This window comes from Coregonus lavaretus (genome assembly GCF_964263955.1).
Source record: "Coregonus lavaretus genome assembly, chromosome: 27".
Lineage (NCBI taxonomy): Eukaryota > Metazoa > Chordata > Actinopteri > Salmoniformes > Salmonidae > Coregonus > Coregonus lavaretus.
Genome location: NC_140014.1, coordinates 9,415,175 through 9,437,325, shown reverse-complemented (window position 1 = coordinate 9,437,325; position 22,151 = coordinate 9,415,175). Strand labels below are relative to the sequence as shown.

General features: G+C 43.4%; 1 protein-coding gene across 1 annotated transcript in view; it reads right to left on the bottom strand.

Moving 5' to 3' along the window:
• The window catches only part of luzp1 (leucine zipper protein 1), an 85,517-nt gene that overhangs the window by 17,906 nt on the left and 45,460 nt on the right, over positions 1–22,151 (bottom strand). Inside the window, exon 3 of the mRNA XM_084143586.1 lies at positions 4,114–7,388. Coding sequence (XP_083999712.1) covers positions 4,114–7,149 — 3,036 coding nt within the window. The 5' untranslated portion in view covers positions 7,150–7,388. The remainder of the gene's footprint in view (positions 1–4,113; positions 7,389–22,151) is intronic.

Genomic DNA, 22,151 nt, shown 5'->3' with positions numbered 1-22,151 from the left:
AGAAGTTACAGGTCTGTGAGAGCCAGAAATCTTGCTTGTTTGTAGGTGACCAAATACCTATTTTCCACCATAATTTGCAAATAAATTCATTAAAAATCCTACAATGTGATTTTCTGGATTTTTTTTCCTCAATATGTCTGTCATAGTTGACATGTACCTATGATGAAAATTACAGGCCTCTCTCATCTTTTTAAGTGGGAGAACTTGCACAATTGGTGGCTGACTAAATACTTTTTTTCCCCACTGTACACTGAGTGTACAAAACATTAGGAACATGCTCTTTCCAGGACATAGACTGACCAGGTGAATCCAGGTGAAAGCTATGATCCCTTATTGATGTCACCTGTTAAATCCAATTCAAATCAGTGTAGATGAAGGGGACGAGACAGGTTAAAGAAGGATCTTTATGCCTTGAGACAATTGAGACATGGATTGTGTATGTGTGCCATTCAGAGGGTGAATTGGCAAGACAAAATATTTAAGTGCCTTTTAATGGGGTATGGTAGTAGGTGCCAGGCACACCGATTTGAGTGTTCATCAAGAATGGTCCACCACCCAAAGGACATTCAGCCAACTTGACAACTGCGGGAAGCATTGGAGTCAACATGGGCCAGCATCCCTGTGGAACGCTTTCGACACCTTGTAGAGTCTGTGCCCCGACGAACTTAGGCTGTTCTGACGGTAAAAGGGGGTGCAACTCAATTTTATGAGGGTGGTCCTAATGTTTTGTACACTCACTGTATTTCATGATGTGTAGCCTAAAATCTGTGATTTAGTGCATTTTTAGAATAAGCCACCTCAATATTTGCAGCCGTAGGTGGTAATATCCTCTACGAGCTGATCCATCGTCAGTATTGTGAGATAATTATAATGTTACGGAAATATTTGAATGGAGAAAGCTGATCCAAGAGCAGCGCTCCCCCTTTCTTTCGATACTATCAGTATCGACACATGCTCCAATGACGCACTTAGCGGCCGTTCTCTCTGCGTGGTGTTTAAGGAAATGCATGTTACATCTTTGGCCGTTGTGGGAAAAATGCATTGTTAAAACACTTGTAAGCCTAAATTCCATCGCTATCGTGAAACCGGGCCCAGACTGTTTTGACAGTCTTGCATTGACCACCAGACGAAAGAAAGAGAAAAAAATACTTATGAGCTGAACATAACAGTATGCCAGTGGAAGGTAGGACAGTAGCAAGTGACCCAATTGTGGTTTGTGACAACTATGATTTCCCATTGTAGCCAATGCAATTGCAGTAATTCCATTACTGAATTTCTGTAATTCCATTACCGATTTGGTAATGGATTTACGAGTTTTAATCACTTAATAATTCAGAAACAAACTTGAGATCAGTAAAAACACTGACTAATTGGTAGGTCTACCTTTACTTCTTACATCTGTGAACTTTCCTTATCCTCATTCCTCATGAGGGAGAGAAATTAGAAAATATCTTAAAGATATGTGGGTTTTTCGTAACGGAATTACAAGGCTCAAGGCAATGTTTCTTAAACTTACAGAAGGCAAATCATTTCTCCAAATATAATTGTTGATATTAGTTGGTCTTTACTTCAGCATGGTTGTGTTTTGATGTATTTCTAATACCTTTTAAGGTAGACCCCTTTTCCATCTGTTTAACCAGAAATCAAAGCATTTGCTTATTCCACATTTTTGGGATGGAAAACGGTTGGAAACAAAATTGACTCCGCTTTCACTTGACACCCAATTTGCACATGCGCCTATGTACTTCACGTTAGCGCTTATGGGTCCTTTTAGATGGAAATGCCCATATCCGACCAGACGTTAAAAGGCCTATTTTAACGATGAATTACATCTAAATTAAATTGTCCATGTTACACACATGACATTTGAAATGCTTAACTTAATAAAACAACAAACTTTCAAATGTAGTATTTAACTACTGCTGCTTGAGACGTCATGCGGCTTTGACAGTAGCCTACATCGTTTACAGTTGCGGACTGTAAATGTAACCTAGAGTTCTGAGGAGGCGCAAAGTGACTTTTATTTTCAAGCTAATTTTCTCTCTCATGGGCTATGAGTTGCGTTTTACATGAAAAGGCATTTTACTATTATAGGCCATTTAGCCCTTCGGTCAGCCCTGACAATGGTATGCTATTGAAATAGGGATTATAAACTGGGTGGGTCGAGCCCTGAATGCTGATTGGCTGACAGCCATGGTATATCAGACTGTATACCACGCGTATGACAAAACATTTATTTTTACTGCTCTAATTACGTTGGTAACCAGTTTATAATAGCAATAAGGCACCTCAGGGGTTTGTGATATATGGCAAATATACCACGGCTAAGGGCTGTGTTGTGTCGTGCTTAAGAACAGCCCTTAGCCGTGGTATATTGGCCATATACCACACCTCCTCTGGCCTAATTGATTAATTAGCCTACAGGCACACACCAACGGAGGGTCCACAACACAAGACACAGATCAATGCAAAGCACTCACCAGAAAACTTTTTTTGAAACAGAATCAGTTCTATTGTCGCAAACATACGACTTCTGTTTCACTGTTGCTGTTAGCCTAACCATAGCACCGGTTCCAATCCACGTGCCAATGCCATTTCGCAAACTCCAGTTTGTTGGATGACATGAAAATGGCAGGAGCGTCGAAAACAGCCGCCGATTTTAATTGGCTGATCTCTCAGTTTATCACCATCTAGCTCAACCCCTTAGAACCTCCCCCTACCTTGTGGACTTCAAAGTGCAAGCAAAGCAGCGAAAGTGATTTAAACAAGGAAGTGAGTTCGGAAAATCTGAAAGTACGCATCTTAGAAATAGTTTTCTAAGTTATATGCCCAAAAATAATATGGTTACGGTGATTGGCGATTTTCGCAATCTAATACAACTGTCACAGGCTCGCTCCCTCACGATTTCCACTAGCTTTCCACAGATTCCACAGCCAAAAAAAAAAAAAAAAAGAAGAAGCTTTTTGGTCATTTAAGTTTAGGCATAAGATGTGGTTAGGTTTAAAATCTGATTTTAAGAAGATAAGTTGTAGAAATACACAGGGTTTATGACTTTGTGGCTGTGTTAACTAGTGACGAACCTCTCCCGCCTCAATTCAGAGCTACGCCTGATTAGTTTCATTTACTCAGAATTTGAATTGATTAGCATGTCACTGAGTAAATCCACACTCCCTAACTTCCAAACAGTCCCACACTGTTACTAGGCTCTATGCACTGGCAATTCAATCCTGGGGTTAAGATCCCTCCCAATGTGTTCTCCAATCTCATAAAACATTTTAGAAAAAAGCTCAGCGCCTTTACTCTCACAAGGTGAAGTATTGAAAGGTATTGAAAACATTATTTTGAAGAAAATAAAAGTATTACTTGTTAAACAAAATCTTTCTCTGAGCAATTGAATTATTTCACTATTTGAATATCATTTAGAAAAAATGTTGAAGATATAAATATAGCTCAGTATTTGTATTATTTATTCGGCAGGTAGCTTAGTGGGTAAGAGCGTTGTGCCAGTAACCGAAAGGTCGCTGGTTCTAATCCCCGAGCCGACTAGGTGAAAAATCTGTCGATGTGCCCTTAAGCAAGGCACTTAACCCTAATTGCTCCTGTAAGTCGCTCTGGATAAGAGCGTCTGCTAAATGACTAAAATGTAAAATGTAAATGTAATAGTCTTTTTTGCAAAAAAATTTCAAGGGTGCCAATCATTTTGGACCTGACTGTATGTACTGAACACCACTTCAAGGAAATTTCAATCATATTAATAAAGCCAAACACAGTTCCTCTATACATTTCCTTGCCAAGACTCAATGACCAGATATGCAACATGCTCATGAGCTATTGTAAGCAGATGGTATAAGAACACTAGCTTCTGTTGATTTTGAAGGGAGTATTTTTTCCGTTCTTCAAAAGACTGAACATCCTGAGTAAATATTATTTGCCAAATGCTGCCAGTCTGAAATTAAACACATGGTGTTTCGTTTTTTGAGTCAGATTAGTGAAGTGACAAATCTAAAAACACTGAGCAGAATTATTTCCTCATGCTTGATACTAAATTGTGGGGCCTCCACAAGGTCTGCTAATACTTGTCTGAAAGACAGTTTGTACAGAAGTTGTACTCACCATGGGCCGAGTCTGCCAGGGTGTGAGCTCCTGAGAACTGACAGGCTCGTGGGGGATACTCCTCCGCAGACCTCCCTCAGTGGGCGACAGGGAGCTCTTGCTCCGGCGCACTGGCTCGGCAATGTCCCTGGTGGTCACCACACTGTTCTTAATCCTGCGCATATACAGCTCTGCTGGTGACGGCTTGGCTGCCCATGATATAGAGGCCCCTGTGGCATTAACCGTCTCCTCCTTGTCCAGGACAGTGGTGGCGCGGTAAGCCCTCCATGTGGTGGCAGACTCTGCCTCGTCCTCAGAGGCCACCCCGTCCATCCTGGCCCCCTGGCCAGGCTCGTCCACGGACGCCGCCCCCCTGTTCTGCCAAGTGCTCCGCACCGTCAGGTTTCTCATCTCTGGGAGGCTGTCGTCCTGGGAGGTGTGGTGGCCGTGGTGGTGGCTCCTCCAGCTGGTGACGGTGGTAGTGCTGCTACTGCTGCTCTCGAAACCCGACTCGGTGTCGTTGTTGAAGTCTGAGGTGGTCTCCGGTGACTGGAGGCTGAAGCTGCTTCGGGAGAGTAGGTGCGTCTCCGCACGGGCCATCCCTAGCACCCCTGGTTGATCTGTTTCGTCAGGGCCATCCATGGATGGCCGGAGGGTGATCTCACTCTTGGGAATGGAGATCTCATAGGGGATGGAGATGCTCCCCCTGTGCTCACTGGGCCCGATGACAATGTTGCTAGTGGACGTGTGGCGTTCCTTGACTGGTGGCTCGCTGGATACACTGCTGCTGCGGCTGCTGGTCCTGGAAGAGCTGGGATCGTTGGGGTAGATAGTGATGCTGCTGGTCATCTTGCTGGTGGTCAGGACGGGTTTCGAGGAGATTTTGGGCTTGCCATTGGAGGTCAAGCGCTCTGCCCCGCCTCCAGATATCATAACTTCCTTCCTATCGATCTCCACAATGGCCGGCTTGATGACTGCCTTTGACCTCAGGGCCTCCCTTGGGCTGCAGACCCTGTGGATCGCTATCCCTGATGGGGTGTGAGTGGGCTCCAGGGATCCTCCTTCTGCCACCAACTGCCTGTGCTGCTCCTCGTCAATCGAGCTCCTGGTGGAGGAACCCTCTGACTGGGAGTCTTGTAGGCGAGAGTATCTAGAGTACTTGGGAGTGGTGGAGGTTCTGCTACTCAGTGCTGCCACCTCAGACACAGGCTCTGGTTCTGAGGGCCTGGACCCAGTGGATTCAGTCTCAGAGGCTGAGGAGTGACCCTCAGAGCCATGATCAGTGACCAGCGGGGACACATGGGACTTGTAGGCAGTGTACGACCCATTGGCCTGTGAGAGGTTTGACACTGGAGGAGCCTCTTGAACCAGGTCCAAAGACTCCGGGTCAGACGCAGATGCATCCTTTTCAGGAGGGGAGACTGTGTTGCTGTTGCTTAAGCTTTCAAGCACCACATCAGAATTATTCGACTCACTGTCACTACCAAAATACAATCTAGAAAACTTATCCACTCTGCTCTTTTTGCCTTCACTTTCACTTTGTTTCTGAGCTGTCTTCCATGGCTTCTGGTCATTAACTGCTGGAGGGTAGCGATTAAGAACCGAGACCTTCTTGCTGTCACTCAAAGATGTGCTAACTGGAATATGGGCTCCTCCCATTGTTATTTTGTCCTCCAGCCCTCTCCTTATTTCTTTTACTCCATTGTCAGAGGCAGTTGAGGCTCCAGTCTTCGGTGTCCTCCTGCTCTTGTGTGCAGGACTGAGTGCCCTCCTGACAGACTTTGGAGAACTTTCCTCAGAGTTGCTCAGCTCTTTGCTCCTCAGCTTGGTCTCCCTCTTGTGCTGTGGGGATAGCTCTCTGCTCTTGTACTTGGGGGTGGCTGGCTCTGCAGCTGCAGCACTCCTGTACTTAGGCTTGTCCTGCCTGAACCCACCCCGGACATTAATCTCCTCATTCTCTGCCTTGCCATTCTCAAGGACCGTTGCTGGACTGCTAGGCCCTCCATTGCCGTGACTGCTGCCACTGCACAGCTGCATTCTAAGCTGCTCCACCTGATCGTTGAGGGCACGGCTGCGGGACCTCTCCTGTTGGAACTTCTCCTGCAGCTCTCCGTTCTTGGACTCCGTGTTCTTGAGATCCTCCTCCACCAGTTCCAGTTGCTTCAGCCGGTTCTTCAGCCTCTCAACTTCCTGGGTGAGTTCCTTGACTTTGTTGTCTTCCTGGCCATCAAGGCTGTTCTTCTCGTTCTCAGACTTCTTCCTTAGCCCAACGTCATCGCCCAGTTTCATGTAGTCCAGGCTCTTCTTGAGCCCCAGCTTGCTAGTCAGGCCAGATGAGAGGTCGTCTTCAATGCGGAGGTTCCTCAAGTCTGAGCGGCTGGGATCTGCTCGGCCGAACCTGTTCTTCTGACAATCCAGCTTTTCTGTCAGTTTTAGTATAAGCTTCTCATCCTCCCTTTGCTTCTCCAGGAGCCTCTTCCTCTCACTCACAAAAGTCTGACTGACACCCTTGAGCTGCTCCAGCTCCCCTGCCAGGAACTTCTCAGCCCGGTCCAGCCTTACCTCTGATGCATCCATTTCCATCACACGGGCCTTGAGGGCCTCTAGCTCAGAGGAGAGCTTCCGGGTCAGATTCTTCTCTTCGTTGAGATTGAGGCACAGCTGGCTGCAGTCTGACTTGCTCTTGCCGAAGGCCTCTTCCAACTTCTCCAGCTCAGCCATCCTCCTCTGTAGGCACTCAATCTCAGACTTTAGGTCCTTGGTCAAGCTCTCCTCCTCCTCCAGTTTCTCCCTCACTGTGCGGCAGAGATCTTCCGCCTTGCACACTTCCTCGTCTTTGCCTTCAATCCTCAGCAGGCGCTTGCGCAGCGCCTCTACATCGCCCAGCATGGAGGAGTTGCTGCCCTCTGCCTGGATGATCTTGTCCTGCAGATCCAGCAGCTCATCTTCAGACTTCTGGAGCTTGTTGGTGGCCTCCTCAAGCTCGTCCAGCCGTCGCCCCAGGCTTTGCAGCTTATGCCGCAGGTGGCGACTCGTTATGTCTTTGTTTTCAGACATCACAGAGATTATTGCTGTTGTCTTCTATATGGAAAGGGGAAATTATTTGACTACTTTTTGGGAGGTCCACATTTGTGTGGCAGTCCTTCTCTGGTTAAAATTATGAGTCACAAGTCTGTAATGTTGAGTTGTGTTCAGTCCCTTTCTCCTCTCCACACAACGTCGTCTCCCTTTTTCTTTGGTTGGTTCGTATTCCTTCAACTCCCCTCAGCTTGATGGTCAACATGGGTGTCGATCACCTGAATGAGAAAAAAAAAGAATAGAGTTGCAACAAAATTCACCACAGTATTGAATTACATTTTACATTTACATTTTAGTCATTTAGCAGACGCTCTTATCCAGAGCGACTTACAGTTAGTGAATACATATTTTTTTATACTGGCCCCCTGTGGGAATCAAACCCACAACCCTGGCGTTGCAAACGCCATGCTCTATCAACTGAGCTACATCCCTGCCGGCCATTCCCTCCCCTACCCTGGACGACGCTGGGCCAATTGTGCGCCGCCCATGAGTCTCCCGGTCGCGGCCGGCTGCGACAGAGCCTGGATTATTACTGACTGACCTCAATGACAAAGTGATTCAGAGGATCAGCAAAAATTAAAGTAACTGTTGAGAAATAACACATAACAAGAACAGTGAAAGAGTGTAGTCCAGAGAGAGTGAGAGATGGTTTGACTTTAATTGATTGCACAGTGTAGCAGACCTGCACACTCAGCATATGATTTCACAGTTCCGCCTGATTACTGCAACACAAACCATGAGAAAAGCTGGGCCGGCCCAAACACACCCAGTAATGCAAAGGGCTGGGGCAAATGGGTGGGAAAAAAGAGGAGCAGCGTAATTCAGCACGTACACACATATGCAAGTGCTCATGCACAGTAACCTAGACAGATTATTAAGAAGATCACGACAACCAAAATGACATGCTTTGACTGCAATTCTACGAAGATACATTTCACCTTGCCTGGTCGTATGGCCACTGGAGAGTAACATTAAAAAGAACGCTACTCCACCCTTCTTGCCTCCTGCAGCCTCCTCCAATGTCCTAGCATTGATTTATCTGCCGTTTATGCTGACAGCAGTATATTTCAATGACACAAGCATCCACTCACATGGCTGTCACCACGGAAACACACACAGGGAATTGCTACACACCACTCATGATTAGGACAATGGAGACATACACTGAGTGTACAAAACATTAGGAACATCCTCTTTCCATGACAGACTGACCAGGTGAAAACTGTGATCCCTTATTGATGACACCTGTTAAATCCACTTCAATCAGTGTAGATGAAGGGGAGGAGACAGGTTAAAGAAATATTTATGAGCTTTGAGACAATTGAGACATGAGTTGTGTATGTGTGCCATTCAGAGGGTGAATGGTCAAGACAAAATATTTAAGTGCCTTTGAACAGGGTATGGTAGTAGGTGCCAGGCACACCGGTTTGAGTGTCAAGAAATGCAGCTGCTGGGTTTTTCACGCTCAACAGTTTCCCCGAGTGTATCAAGAATGGTTCACCACCCAAAGGACATTCAGCCAACTTCACACAACTTTGGGAAGCATTGGAGTCAACATGGGCCAGCGTAACTGTGGAACGCTTTCGTCACCTTGTAGAGTCCATGCCCTGACGAATTGAGGCTGTTCTGAGGGCAAAATGGGGTGCAACACAATATTAGGAAGGTGTTCCTAATGTTTTGTACACTCAGTGTATACAGTGCCTTAAGAAAGTATTCACACCTAGGGCTGTGGCGGTCATGAAATTTTGTCAGCCAGTGATTGTCAAGTAAGTAACTTCCGGTCTCACGGTAATTGACCATTAATTAACATAAACACATTTAGCATCTCCTGGCTTCCACGCATAGCCTACAAGCCACTGATGCAGACCTTTGGAACAGTCTAATAAATCCATGTAATGTAGCCTACACCATCACAATAAATCCATTATTTATTTTAGACAGGTCTAAGGAAACATGATATGAAGAAAATGTAGTCTATTTCAGAAGAACAGAATAGCATACTCTGAGTTGTCCTTATGTTAGGCACTGATCTGGCTATGCCCTACACTAGTTCATTTAGCAGACAAGATTTGCTTAGAATTCCGTGGCATTATTTTAAAGTATGAAGAATATAATTGAACAAAGCTGAATAAATTGCGCACATGCGGCCATTCCATGTTGAGTGGTTAACAAAGAAACATGTACTCCTTTATGCTTAATTTAGTTATTTACAGTGCATTCGGGATGTAGTCAGACCCCTTCGCTTTTTCCACGTTTTGTTACGTTATAGCCTTATTCTAAAATGGATTAAATTGTTTTGATTTTTTCGTCGTCAATCTACACACAATACCCCATAATGACAAAGCAAAAACAGTTTTTTTGTATTTTCTGTACATTTATTAAATAAAAATAAAAAAACACAGAAATATCACATTTACATAAGTATTCAGACCCTTTACTCAATATTTTCTTGAAGCACCTTTTCGCAGCGATTACAGCCTCGGGTCTTCTTGGGTATGACGCTACAAGTTTGGCACGCCTGTATTTGGGGAGTTTCTCCTATTCTTCTCTGCAGATCCTCTCAAGCTCTGTCAGGTTGGATGGGGAGTGTCACTGCACAGCTATTTTCAGGTCTCTCCAGAGATGTTCGATCGGGTTCAAGTCCGGGCTCTGGCTGGGCCACTCAAGGACATTCAGAGAATTGTCCTGAAGCCCCTCCTGCATTGTCTTGGCTGTGTGCTTAGGGTCGTTGTCCTGTTGGAAGGTGAACATTTGCCCCAGTCTGAGGCCCTGAGCGCTCTGGAGCAGGTTTTCATCAAGGATCTCGCTGTACTTTGCTCCGTTCATTTTTCCCTCGATACGGACTAGTCTCCCAGTCCCTGCCGCTGAAAGACATCCCCACTGCATGATGCTGCCACCACCATGCTTCACCGTAGGGGTGGTGCCAGGTTTCCTCCAGACGTGACACTTGGCATTCAGGCCAAAGAGTTCAATCTGGGTTTCATCAGACCAGAGAATCTTGTTTTTCATGGTCAGAGTCCTTTAGGTGCCTTTTACGGAGAAATGGCTTCTGTCTGGCCACTCTACCATAAAGGCCTGATTGGTGGAGTGCTGCAGAGATGGTTGTCCTTCTGGAAGGTTCTCCCATCTCCACAGAGGAACTCTGGAGCTCTGTCAGAGTGACCAGTGGGTTCTTGGTCACCTCCCTGAGTAAGGCCCTTCTCCCCCGATTGTTCAGTTTGGCCGGGCGGCCAGCTCTAGGAAGAGTCTTAGTGGTTTGAAACTTCTTCCATTTAAGAATGATGGAGGCCACGGTGTTCTTGGGGACCTTCAATACTGCAGAAATGTTTTGGTACCCTTCCCCAGATCTGTGCCTCGACACAATCCTGTCTCGGAGCTCTACAGACAATTCCTTTGACCTCATGGCTTGGTTTTTGCTCTGACATGCACTGTCAACTGTGGGACCTTATATAGACAGGTATGTGTCTTTCCAAATCATGTCCAATCAATTGAATTTACCACAGGTGGACTCCAAGTTGTAGAAACATCTCAAGGATGATCAATGGAAACAGGATGCACCTGAGCTCAATTTTGAGTCTCATAGTACAGGGCCTGAATACTTATGTAAATAAGGTATCCGTTTTTTATTTTGTATAAATTGGAGAGAAAAAAAACTCTAAAAACCTATTTTCATTTTGTCATTATGGGGTATTGTATGTAGATTGATGATTGGAAAAGATGGATGAAATTATTTTAGAATAAGGCTGTAACGTAACAAAATGTGGGAAAAGGGAGATCTGAATTCTTTCCAAATGCACTGTATGTAACTTTAGTTGTGATACAAATGTTGGGCTATATGTTTTGATTTTTTATACATTCTAAGGCTGCATGATGTGACTAATCATGATTTGAAAAAAGTTGCATAAAAAGGCATGAGCTCTGCTTTGTTTTTTGCGCAGGCTGTACACACTTCAGTCTCTCATTCACAATTTGACAGCACTTAATAATGCCTCGAATATCCCGGCTGCATTCCCTAAGGGTGGCCGTAAAACCCCTAAAACAATTCATGCCTTTTTACGGCCAGTGGCTGTTGTGCCATTGGGCTGATATATAATAATTTGAATTCCCTTCTTCCGGCTGCGTGCCGAAGCACCTCTCACTAACAAGGCTCTCCATCACGTGATCAGGTCTTTCTCACAGGCTACAAGTGAAGACAGACACATTGGGAACGCAACTGCGCGCGTCCTTATCCAATTCCGAGGCGCATATTGAAGATATTGGAAGAACTGTCCACATTTACTTTTTGTCAGCCAACGACATGAGTAGGCCTAACGAACAGCAAAAGCACTAGCCTATGTCAATCTACTATCCCCCATTGTACAAACGTTGACCTATTCTATTCTGAGCAAGAAATAAATATTTCCAAACATAGTCTGGGACAGTTGTGGGATGCGATAGATCCCAAATGAATACAACCACTAGCATAAAAAATAACTGTTTTAAGCAATGAGCCTGACGCAACAGATGAGAACCTTTAGCTTAAAATGTTGATCAACTATTAGGCTATTTCTTCACATTATAAGCGCAGAAATGCGCACACGGCAGTAGGCTATAAGCGCAAATGTTCAATTAGCAGGAAAACACCATTCTCAAAAGTGACCGCAAATGCGATTATGCATGTAATGCTTTTATTGTAAATTAGCATTTTTATGGTGAAAATTATCTTCCCCAAACTTGAAACTCAGACGTTGCGTATCTATGCCAGTTAGGCTCTACACCCGTTGTAAAGCGGATTAATGCGTTTAATTTTAAGAAGTTATTTGGCCACTTTAGTTGTGATACAAACATATAGGCCTATGGGTTTGGTTACATGAGGTGTTGCAGAAAAAAGTAATGCCTGTTTCTTGCCTTAAGCTGGGCATCATTCACAAGTGAGAATATATCATTCACAAGTGATAGGCTAATATTGTCACCCATTAGACTATTCCTGATTTAATCTTGTCTTTACATTTACTAAATAATATGTGTGAGAAATTTGTTTTGATTTAGAATGGACTATTAGCATGGACCTGTCTCAAAACAGGGGCAGGGGGAAAAAATACAGGTCATCTATGCACTTAAATAGCGAATGGAGGATGCTTTTCCAGTGGTTCATTTTCATGCCAGCCAATTAGGTCATACTCCTGTTGTAAAGAGAAGCAATGTGGTTAATATTAGGAAAGTTGACAAATAAATATAGTAGGCCTAGCTTATAAAAAGCTGATGGGATCCTCCTCTTTTCACGCAATTGCATAGCCTATAGAAATGGTGAGCAGCATGGGCTCTCATGTGGTCCTCTGTAGCTCAGCTGGTAGAGCACGGCGCTTGTAACGCCAAGGTAGTGGGTTCGAACCCCGGGACCACCCATACACAAAAAAAAGTATGCACGCATGACTGTAAGTCGCTTTGGATAAAAGCGTCTGCTAAATGGCATATTATTATGAAGTGTTTGATTCGATTTTCGATTACATTTGCATTGATGTCAGAGTGATTAGAGGGACAATAGAGTGCTGAGTACCAGGCAGTTAGCAAGTTTGGTAGTTACTAATGACCATCAGCAGCATCAGTGCTTGGAGAAGCCTAATTACCGTGACTAAACAGTCACGTGGAATTTTACTGTCGTCATGACTCATGACCGCTGGTGTGGCGGTAATATGGTCACCGTAACAGCCCTATTCACACCCCTTGATTGTTTCCACATTTTGTTGTGTTACAGACGGAATTTAAAATTGATTAAATTGAGATTTTGTGTCACTGGCCAACACACTATACCCCATAATGTAAAAGTAAATTTATATTTTTCTTTTTTTTTTCTTTTTTACAAATGAATAACAAATGTAAAGCTGAAATGTCTTGCGTCAATAAGTATTCAACCCCTTTGTTATGGCAAGCCTAAATAAGTTCAGGAGTAAAAATGTGCATACTAAGTCACATAAGTTGCATGTGTTTAACAGGGCCTAAAATGTACTTTTTGTTCCACCAGCCACTCAGATTATTCACCAGCCAAAATATTTGTTCGCCATAATTACATTAAAAAAACTGACGCCCATGCTTTGTAATGTTTCTAAAACAAGAAATGTATTCGTAAAAAGTAATGTGGTATATTTCTCAATTTCATTTCATTTTTTGTGACCCGAGTCTTTTAATCAAAATATCAGAGACAAAATGTAAGGGTGGGAGGTTACAGTGGTAACGGGGCCACTTGAGCCATGTCACTGTGTGTGTGAGTGGATGTGACTACTAGTAGACAGCGTCTATTCGTTATCAGTTGAAGCAGCAGATTCAAACTAACATTGAACAAAACAATGTGAATAGACAAGAAACACAAGGACAAAGTCTCACTTCGCTGATGAGTAAATGAGACAAACTTTTATGCCTGTGCCAGCGCCTCCAAAAGTTCATCTATCAGCGCTTCACTCAGTGCGCAAAGCTGTTGCTGTGCGAGGTGGGACGTAGGATTCATATTTATTTGTGTGATTAGCAGCTATGAAACAAAACAGCAGAAATACTTTGAAAACAGCTACTTCAAAAATGTTCTGCTAGAAATTGCAACTTGCTCATCCTTAACTTTTGACCAGTGGTGTAAAGTACTTAAGTAAAAATACTTTAAAGTACTACTTAAGTAGTTTTTTGGGGTATCTGTACTTTACTTTATTATTTATATTTTTGACTACTTTTACTTCACTACATTCCTAAAGAAAATAATGTACTTTTTACTCCATTAATTTTCCCTGACACCCAAAAGTACTCGTTACCTTTTGAACGCTTAGCAGGACAGGAAAATAGTCCAATTCACGCACTTATCAAGAGAACATCCATGGTCATCCCTACTGTCTCTGATCTGGTGGACTCACTAAACACAAATGCTTCATTTGTAAATTATGTCTGAGTGTTGGAGTGTGCCTCTGGCTATCCGTAAATTAAGAACATTGTGCCGTCTGTTTTGCTTAATATAAGGAATTTGAAATGATTTATACTTTTCATACTTAAGTATATTTTAGCAATTACATTTGCTTTTGATATTTAAGTACATTTCGAACCAAATACTTTTACTCAAGTAGTATTTTACTGGGTGACTTTCACTTTTACTTGAGTCATTTTCTATTAAGGCATCTTTACTTTTACTCAAGTATGACAATTGGATACTTTTTCCACCACTGCTTTTGACTCACAAATGCGAATGTAATGCTTGCACTGTAGAGCCCTGCAAATAGACCACCTGCCAATGTGGCTGGTGAAGTAGACATTTTTACCCGCCAATACCCAAATCTACCCGCATTTTGCGGATGTAGACTTTATGCCCTGGTGTTTAACATGATTTTTGAATGACTACCTCATCTCTGTACCCCACACATACAATAGTCGAGCAGTGAATTTCAAACACAGATTCAACCACAAAGACCAGGGAGGTTTTCCAATGCCTCGCAAAGAAGGGCACCTATTGGTAGATGGGTAAACATGTTTAAAAAGCAGACATTGAATATCCCTTTGAGCATGGTTGCAAATGTTGCAAAGCAATACACTTTTTGTCCTGAATACAAAGTGTTATGTTTGGGGCAAATCCAATAAATTACTACGCTCCATATTTTCAAGCATATTGGTGGCTGCATCATGTTATGGGTATGCTTGTAATCGTTAAGGACTGCTGAGTTTTTCAGGATAAAAAATAAAACGGAATGGAGCTAAGCACAGGCAAAATCCTAGAGAAAAACCTGGTTTAGTCTGCTTTCCACCTTTCAGCAGGACAATAACCTAAAACACAAGGCCAAATCTACACTGGAGTTGCTTACCAAGAAGACAGTTAATGTTCCTGAGTGACCTGAAAATGGTTGTCTAGCAATGATCAACAACCAATTTGACAGAGAAAATAATAAAAATATGGGCAAATGTTGCGCAATCCAGGTGTGGAAAGCTTCTAGAGACTTACCCAGAAAGACTCACAGCTGTAATCGCTGCCAAAGGTGATTCTAACATGTACTGACTCAGGGGGTTGAATACTTATGTAATCAAGATCAAATTTAATTGTTGATGTTAAAACTATAAAAAATGGTGAGATTAGTCCTCAACCCATTACCACAACACTGTTTTTATTAAATAATCCACGTGACACCTATACAAAGCTACTAAACAGGCATCTGGTAACCCCCTGGTGGGCTGCAGGCCTCTCTGATGATGAGAACGTGGAACATTAACACAGAGTCAGTCTGTCAGCATGTTTCCTATAAAATCGTTGGTGCTTTCCTCTCATGCATGATTCAGGTGCTGGTCTACAACCATCTCCACCCTCCCCCCACCCTCCTCCATACCTTTCCTTCTTGCCTCCCTCTTCCCCATTCAATGATCATCACTTCTAAAAGCACAGCAGTTTCTAGCAGTGAGAAAGCCAGAAGGAAAGGGGCTGACCTTGGCAGTACAGAAAAAGGAATACTAAAGGGATTGAGTTTCTGAATCACCAACGTCAATGACCAACAAACTAGGCATCAAAGTATAATAATCCTAAATATTGTGTCTGTGTGTATGAGTAACATACTTAGTCCTACTTGAATCCTTCCATCTGTCTTTTGAATGTTGGTCTATTGTATTCCAATGGGTAAAACTGTTAAACTGTTATTAGGGCCTATTTCAAAAGAGACCATTCTTTTTTAAATCTAATTTCATGTATTGCCCCAACCACTCCGCCCACAATTCATTAATTGGCTTGTTCAACATGAATCAAGTGAGTTCCCAGAGAGCGTAAATATGGCAGTGATTATTTCATAAAACATCACATTTTAAAATCAAAGCATTTCGCTAAAGCAGTTTAATTATTCTCCTCTTTCATGAGGTCTGGTGGTTTTGTAATCTTTTAGGGATTGTTGGGAGTCTATAAACATTTTTAACTTTTAAATTGAAAATAATGCACAATGTATTTGCGGTGGTTCCCAGAACTGCCTGTCCAGTCCTAGGCCAAAACACCTTTCAGATTTGAGATTTTTTACTATATCGTGTAACATCATTCAGATGTTGGCTTTCAAGTCTGGTATTCACGTATGCCATTCCCTCTTGAGTGTGTCTCATAAAGTCAAGTCTCTTGGGTCAGAACAGCTGAAAGTGCTCTGATCTCGGGCCAGGCCTGGTCCAAATGGCCCCAGTGGGCAGGACTCCCGTCTTGGCAGTCGCCCCCCTATTGCTGTGCCAGGTCGGTCCCTGCCTCCCCGTTCTCAGATACGCACGCCAACGAAACGCTTTTAAGAACCAGCAGTGCGTGCAAAGCGACTCTGGCAAGGCAGCATCTGCCAAGGCAATCAACATACCTGCGCTTATCGGCGGTATGGCCTCATTATCTGCATTCATGCCAGCCTAACGGAGGGGCAAAGGAATGAGAGTCTGGGGCACAACGTGAAACGACAAGACTGCACACCTGGGTGCCCACGAGGAACGAGAGGAGCTACACCCTTTCGTTTTTTGGCTTCTCTAGACACCCAACCCGTCACACTGTGCCGAACGTCAAACATTTTGAATGATTACGCGATGTGATCACAAGATCTCTCTTCATTATTATCGAACAATGGCAAAGGTGTGGAGTTGTTTGGGTAAGAACAGGTTTGGAAGCAGTCGGGGTGGGATGAAGAGGGTGCTGCTGAGGCAATTACAACAGGGACCAAATAGAACACGCTGTTTCATTCCTGAGAGAACATTGCTTTGTTTGTCAATTATGAAAAACCTGGAGGGGGCTAGCTACAAATGCCTGTTTTCCTGAGCACATTCCTCACAAGTAGGTCTGTTCAGAACCAGCCACAACACTGCAGTTAGAAAAACAGGAGACTGAGGGACAGACAGAAAGAGAATACTTACCATTGCCTCTGAGCTAGTGAACAACAGACGTTGGTTTAACCGAGGTTCCATCATCTGAAGTCATCCCGGTCAATGTATAGACAAGTACATCCATTCAAACTTCTTAAAAATACCTAAACACCTAAAAACATGTCCAGACCTCGTGTTGCCTCTGTACTGTACTCAACAGCAAGGGAAACATTTAAAATAGGGCGCCTGAACTCTCTCTGCTCCCGTTTAGGCTCCCTCTATTTCCTTACTCTAATTCATGTCATTGAGTTAAGGGAAAAGGGGGCACTGAGCAACTTCCAAAAGGAAGAGAAAAAGGGGTATTCTGGGTCAAATAAAATAAAAGCCTTGAAATGCCTTGGTTGAAAGGGTCCAGGTCAGAGGGATAGAGGGTTGTTTGAGGTGGGGTGGGGCTCTGTAAGGACCGGTACCTACAGAGTGGTAGATGAAGTCACTGCAGACTTCACAAGGAAGAGGCAGCAGAGAGGTGAAGACAAGCCAGAGAGGACAAAGAGCTAAAAGAAGAGTGGGAAATAGAAAACGCAAAAAAAAAAAGAGAAAATGGAGGATCAAGAGAGTGTCATAAAGACCAGGAAAAGGACAGAGAGAAAGTGAGAGGAGTAGAAAGAGAGAAAAGAGTGAGAGAGAGGGGCCAGATCGTGTACTGGCGCCAACGACACCAAAGCGTTTTGGAATTGAAAGCGCTCCCAGCCACTGGAGAAGCGAAGTCGGCCGCTGTGCTGTGCTGCACCAAGGTTACAATCATGCACCATATCATTAGGGCCTTAGCCACTCTCTTCCTGCCTGCAGCTCCCAGTACATTCTGTTCCCTCCATGAAAGAGGGAGGGAAAGAAAAAAATGAGAACTTTCCCTTGCACTTGACTTTACTTTGGAAGTCTAGCCTAGGGTTCTTATTCCTCAAACATTTGTTAATAACCGGGGCTCGGTGCCCGTAGCCAATGACAATGGCTTCAACCTCATCTTCACATGGTCAGTCTGTGTGTGTCTGTTTGTAATAGTAGCTAATACACTGATGCCTGGAAGTATGGGACTCTTGGCCATCCTCAGTTGCACTTCTGGATACTGGCAGGCCAGTGGAAGCCACAAGATGGTTGCAACCTGATGCTTGTGCTGCATTTTTTAGTTTTTCCAAGAAAGAGAAAACCATCCCATAATGTTCGGTTTGTCGTTTTTTGTGCTGTCATTTTTCTTGCCGCAAAAAAAAAAAAAAAAAAATTAAAGGAAGTTTGATGTTTCAATAGAGTCGTGGTTCAGGACTGAAACTGAAGGCCTGTAGCTGTTCATAAAAGACAACTGAAATGAGTGAAATTACTGTATACAGTATGAGTAATGAAATGTGGTGCAATAGTTTGTAAACAAAATGTCCTCCTTCATAGACAAATAGAGTTGTTTATGCTCAAGTACATCTGTTCTGACCACAGTGACATGGCGACTAAGATGCCTCTTTTCTGGGATCACATCAATACCAACTTTTCTGAGTCGTCTAATTGTAAGCTTTCTGTCAGGTTTTTGTGGCTTTCTCGTTCCTTATTGGAAATTTCAAATGTTCTGTGAATGAGCCAAACACTTCATCACTATGTGTTTTTCTGTCCCTGGTTTTATGCCAGGTTAACCGAGGACAGAGGAAAACTGTAAACAAACATGGTAAAACTGAAAACCAATGACGATGAACCATGTTTACTTCCTTTGTGCCTGATAACAACTAGGTCAAGAGTGTACAGTGTGACTCTGCACCGGTACCCCCCTGTATATATATAGCCTCCCTACTGTTATTTTACTTCTGCTCTTTTTTTCTCTCAACACTTTTTGTTGTTTTATTCTACTTTTTTATTAAAAATAAATGCACTGTTGGTTAAGGGCTGTAAGTAAGCATTTCACTGTAATGTCTGCACCTGTTGTATTCGGCGCATGTGGCCAATAAAATTTGATTTGATTTGATTTACATGTCTGTCCCATTACAATATTGATTGCTCAATGTCACCATTAAACTGCAATGTTGCTGTGTTGTCTGTGCCCTTTCACAAAATAATATACAAAAAAAGTAACTACTTTAACATTTTCATAACAGGTTCGTCCGTGCTACAAAGCAATGCTGAATAAAAAATCTAATCAAATCGACAATAGCAAACACACATATTAAACTGATGCCTTCAAGACTTATTCAGTAGTTCATCATTATTTCCCCCCAATCACTTTCCAAATCTCTCATTCAGTGTGTGCGGCATTCTTGAAACGCAACCATTCAACGTAGTCTTGTTTTGATTTGGAGTCGTTCGAAATTGTCTGAATACATTGGGGTTTTCTAAGAAGAACAAGCTGGCCTCTTTACTTCAGGTTCTGCTATTCAGGGAGTGTTTTGTTTTGAGTCACAAAGCCAAAACGGCTGTCCTTCCAAAGAAAAGAGGGAAAGAGAGATTATTGGATAAATATTTGCATGGTACCAGAAGGCGAAAAAGAGGCCAGTCTAATCAGAGTAAATATGCCCAGCACACGCGCTATAATCTGCTCTGTGTGGGTGACTGTCTTCATGGACCCAGGTGGCCTGTTTTACACCATCCAGCTCTCTCTCTGTGTGTGTGTGTGTCTGTATTGGTCTCAAGTGTTTGTGCAAGGCAAAGTTCGGTAGCCGAAGTCTACGCCCCTTCGTCTGTTTTTGGTCAACAGTAGGGATTCTTCAAATGAAATGTTTGTCATTCAACGAGACAACTCATTTTCATGCAAATGTTTTCACATCTTAGTTAGATGTACAGTGCCTTCGCAAAGTATTCAGACCCATTTACTTTTTCCACATTTTGTTAGGTTACAGCCTTATTCTAAAATAATCTACACACAATACCCCATAATGACAAAGCAAAAACAGGTTTTTAGAAATGTTTGCTAATTTATAATAAACAAACAACTGAAATATCACATTTACATAAGTATTCAGACCCTTTACTCAGTACTTTGTTGAAGCACCTTTGGCAGCGATTACAGCCTCAAGTCTTCTTGGGTATGACGCTACAAGTTTGGCACACCTGTATTTGGGGAGTTCCTCCCATTCTTCTCTGCAGATCCTCTCAAGCTCTGTCAGGTTGGATGGGGAGCGTTGCTGCACAGCTATTTTCTGGTGTCTCCAGAGATGTACGATCAGGTTCAAGTCCGGGCTCTGGCTGGGCCACTCAACGACATTCAGAGAATTGTCCCGAAGCCACTCCTGCATTGTCTTGGCTGTGTGCTTAGGGTCGTTGTCCTGTTGGAAGGTGAACCTTTGCCCCAGTCTGAGGTCCTGAGCTCTCTGGAGCAGGTTTTCATCAAGGATCTCTCTGTACTTTGCTCCCTTCATCTTTTCCTCGATCCTGATTAGTCTCCCAGTCCCTGCCACTGAAAAACATCCCCACAGCATGATGCTGCCACCACCATGCTTTACCGTAGGGATGGTGCCAGGTTTCCTCCAGACATGATGCTTGGCATTCAGGCCAAAGAGTTCAATCTTGGTTTGATCAGACCAGATAATCTTGTTTCTCATGGTCAGAGTCTTTAGGTGCCTTTTGGCAAACTCCAAGCACGCCGTCCTGTGCCTTTTACTGAGGAGTGGCTTCCGTTTGGCCACTCTACCATAAAGGCCTGATTGGTGGAGTGCTGCAGAGATGGTTGTCCTTCTGGAAGGTTCTCCCATTTCCACAGAGGAACTCTAGAGCTCTGTCAGAGTGACCATCGGGTTCTTGGTCACCTTCCTGACCAATGCCCTTTACCCGATTGCTCAGTTTGGCTGGGTGGCCAGCTCTAGGAAGATTTTTCCATTTAAGAATGATTGAGGCCACTGTGTTCTTCGGGACCTTCAATGCTGCAGACATTTTTTGGTACCCTTCCCCAGATCTGTGCCTCAACCCAATCCTGTCTCTGAGCTCTACGGACAATTCCTTCGACCTCATGGCTTGGTTTTTGCGCTGACATGCACTGTGGGACCTTACATAGACAGGTGTGTGCACCTTTCCAAATCATGTTCAATCACTTGAAGTTCATCAAGGATGATCAATGGAAACAGGATGCACCTGAGCTTAATTTCGAGTCTCATAGCAAAGGGTCTGAATACTTATGTAAATCAGGTATTTCTGTTTTTATACATTTGCAAACATTTCAAAAAACCTGTTTTCGCTTTGTCATTATGGGGTATTGTGTGTAGATTGCGGAGGATTTTTGTTTATTTAATCAATTTTAGATTAAGGCTGTAACGTAACAAAATGTGGAAAAAGGGAAGGGGTCTGAATACTTTCCGAAGGCACGGTAAAATTGCGTGACTAAGACCTCGGCAAAAACGTCATCATTAATTATTTCTTGAGTCATCAGATTAATTCAGACTATTTTGAGGAAGTATATACTTGCTACGGTGCCTCAAGATAATTGCACTGTGATTTTAATGTTGTTGGAAAAAATATATATACTTAATTTTTTGGTTAGGGATTTAACGTCCCAATTTTGTTTAACGTTTAAACGTTCACAACCCTAGACTGATAATAACTCAAACTAATGAAGGATGAAATGAATCAAATGTGAAGACTAAAATATATTTTAAGACAATCGAAAATAGCTGCCAAAATTAACACAAAGAGAGAGGGATGAAAACAGAGTGCACATGCACACGCACGAGGAAAGGGGAGCTCTGGAGATGGGGTTGAGGGTGAATGTACAACATGAGCCCTGTTAGCTTTCATGCGAGAGATGATTCTGGCACTCCAAAATGTACAACCTGATCGAGGACATGACTAAACAGTACCAATATAACTCAGAGCCCCTAGGAGCCAGGCTGGCAGCCGAACAGCAGCAATATTAACGCATGTCTCCATCAAAAGAAAGCACCAAAACATTAGCCCTTTGCTAGCTAGCCCTCTTGCAATAGCAGACCATAGAGGAAGAGATATGGAGATCTGGGGAAGCTCAAAGAGAGACAACTTGATCAAGTGGAGAGTGGGAGGACGTGAGTACCACATGAATACCACTGACACGACTGACCGCTCCTCCTTTTGGCACGCCAGTCGCAGCAGCTTGTGTGCATCTGAGGGCGACTGCGGTTCTTAAGAGCCTTCATGGTCGCAGTCACCAATGGGATGCGTTTACTGCTACCTCCCGGGGACAGTGA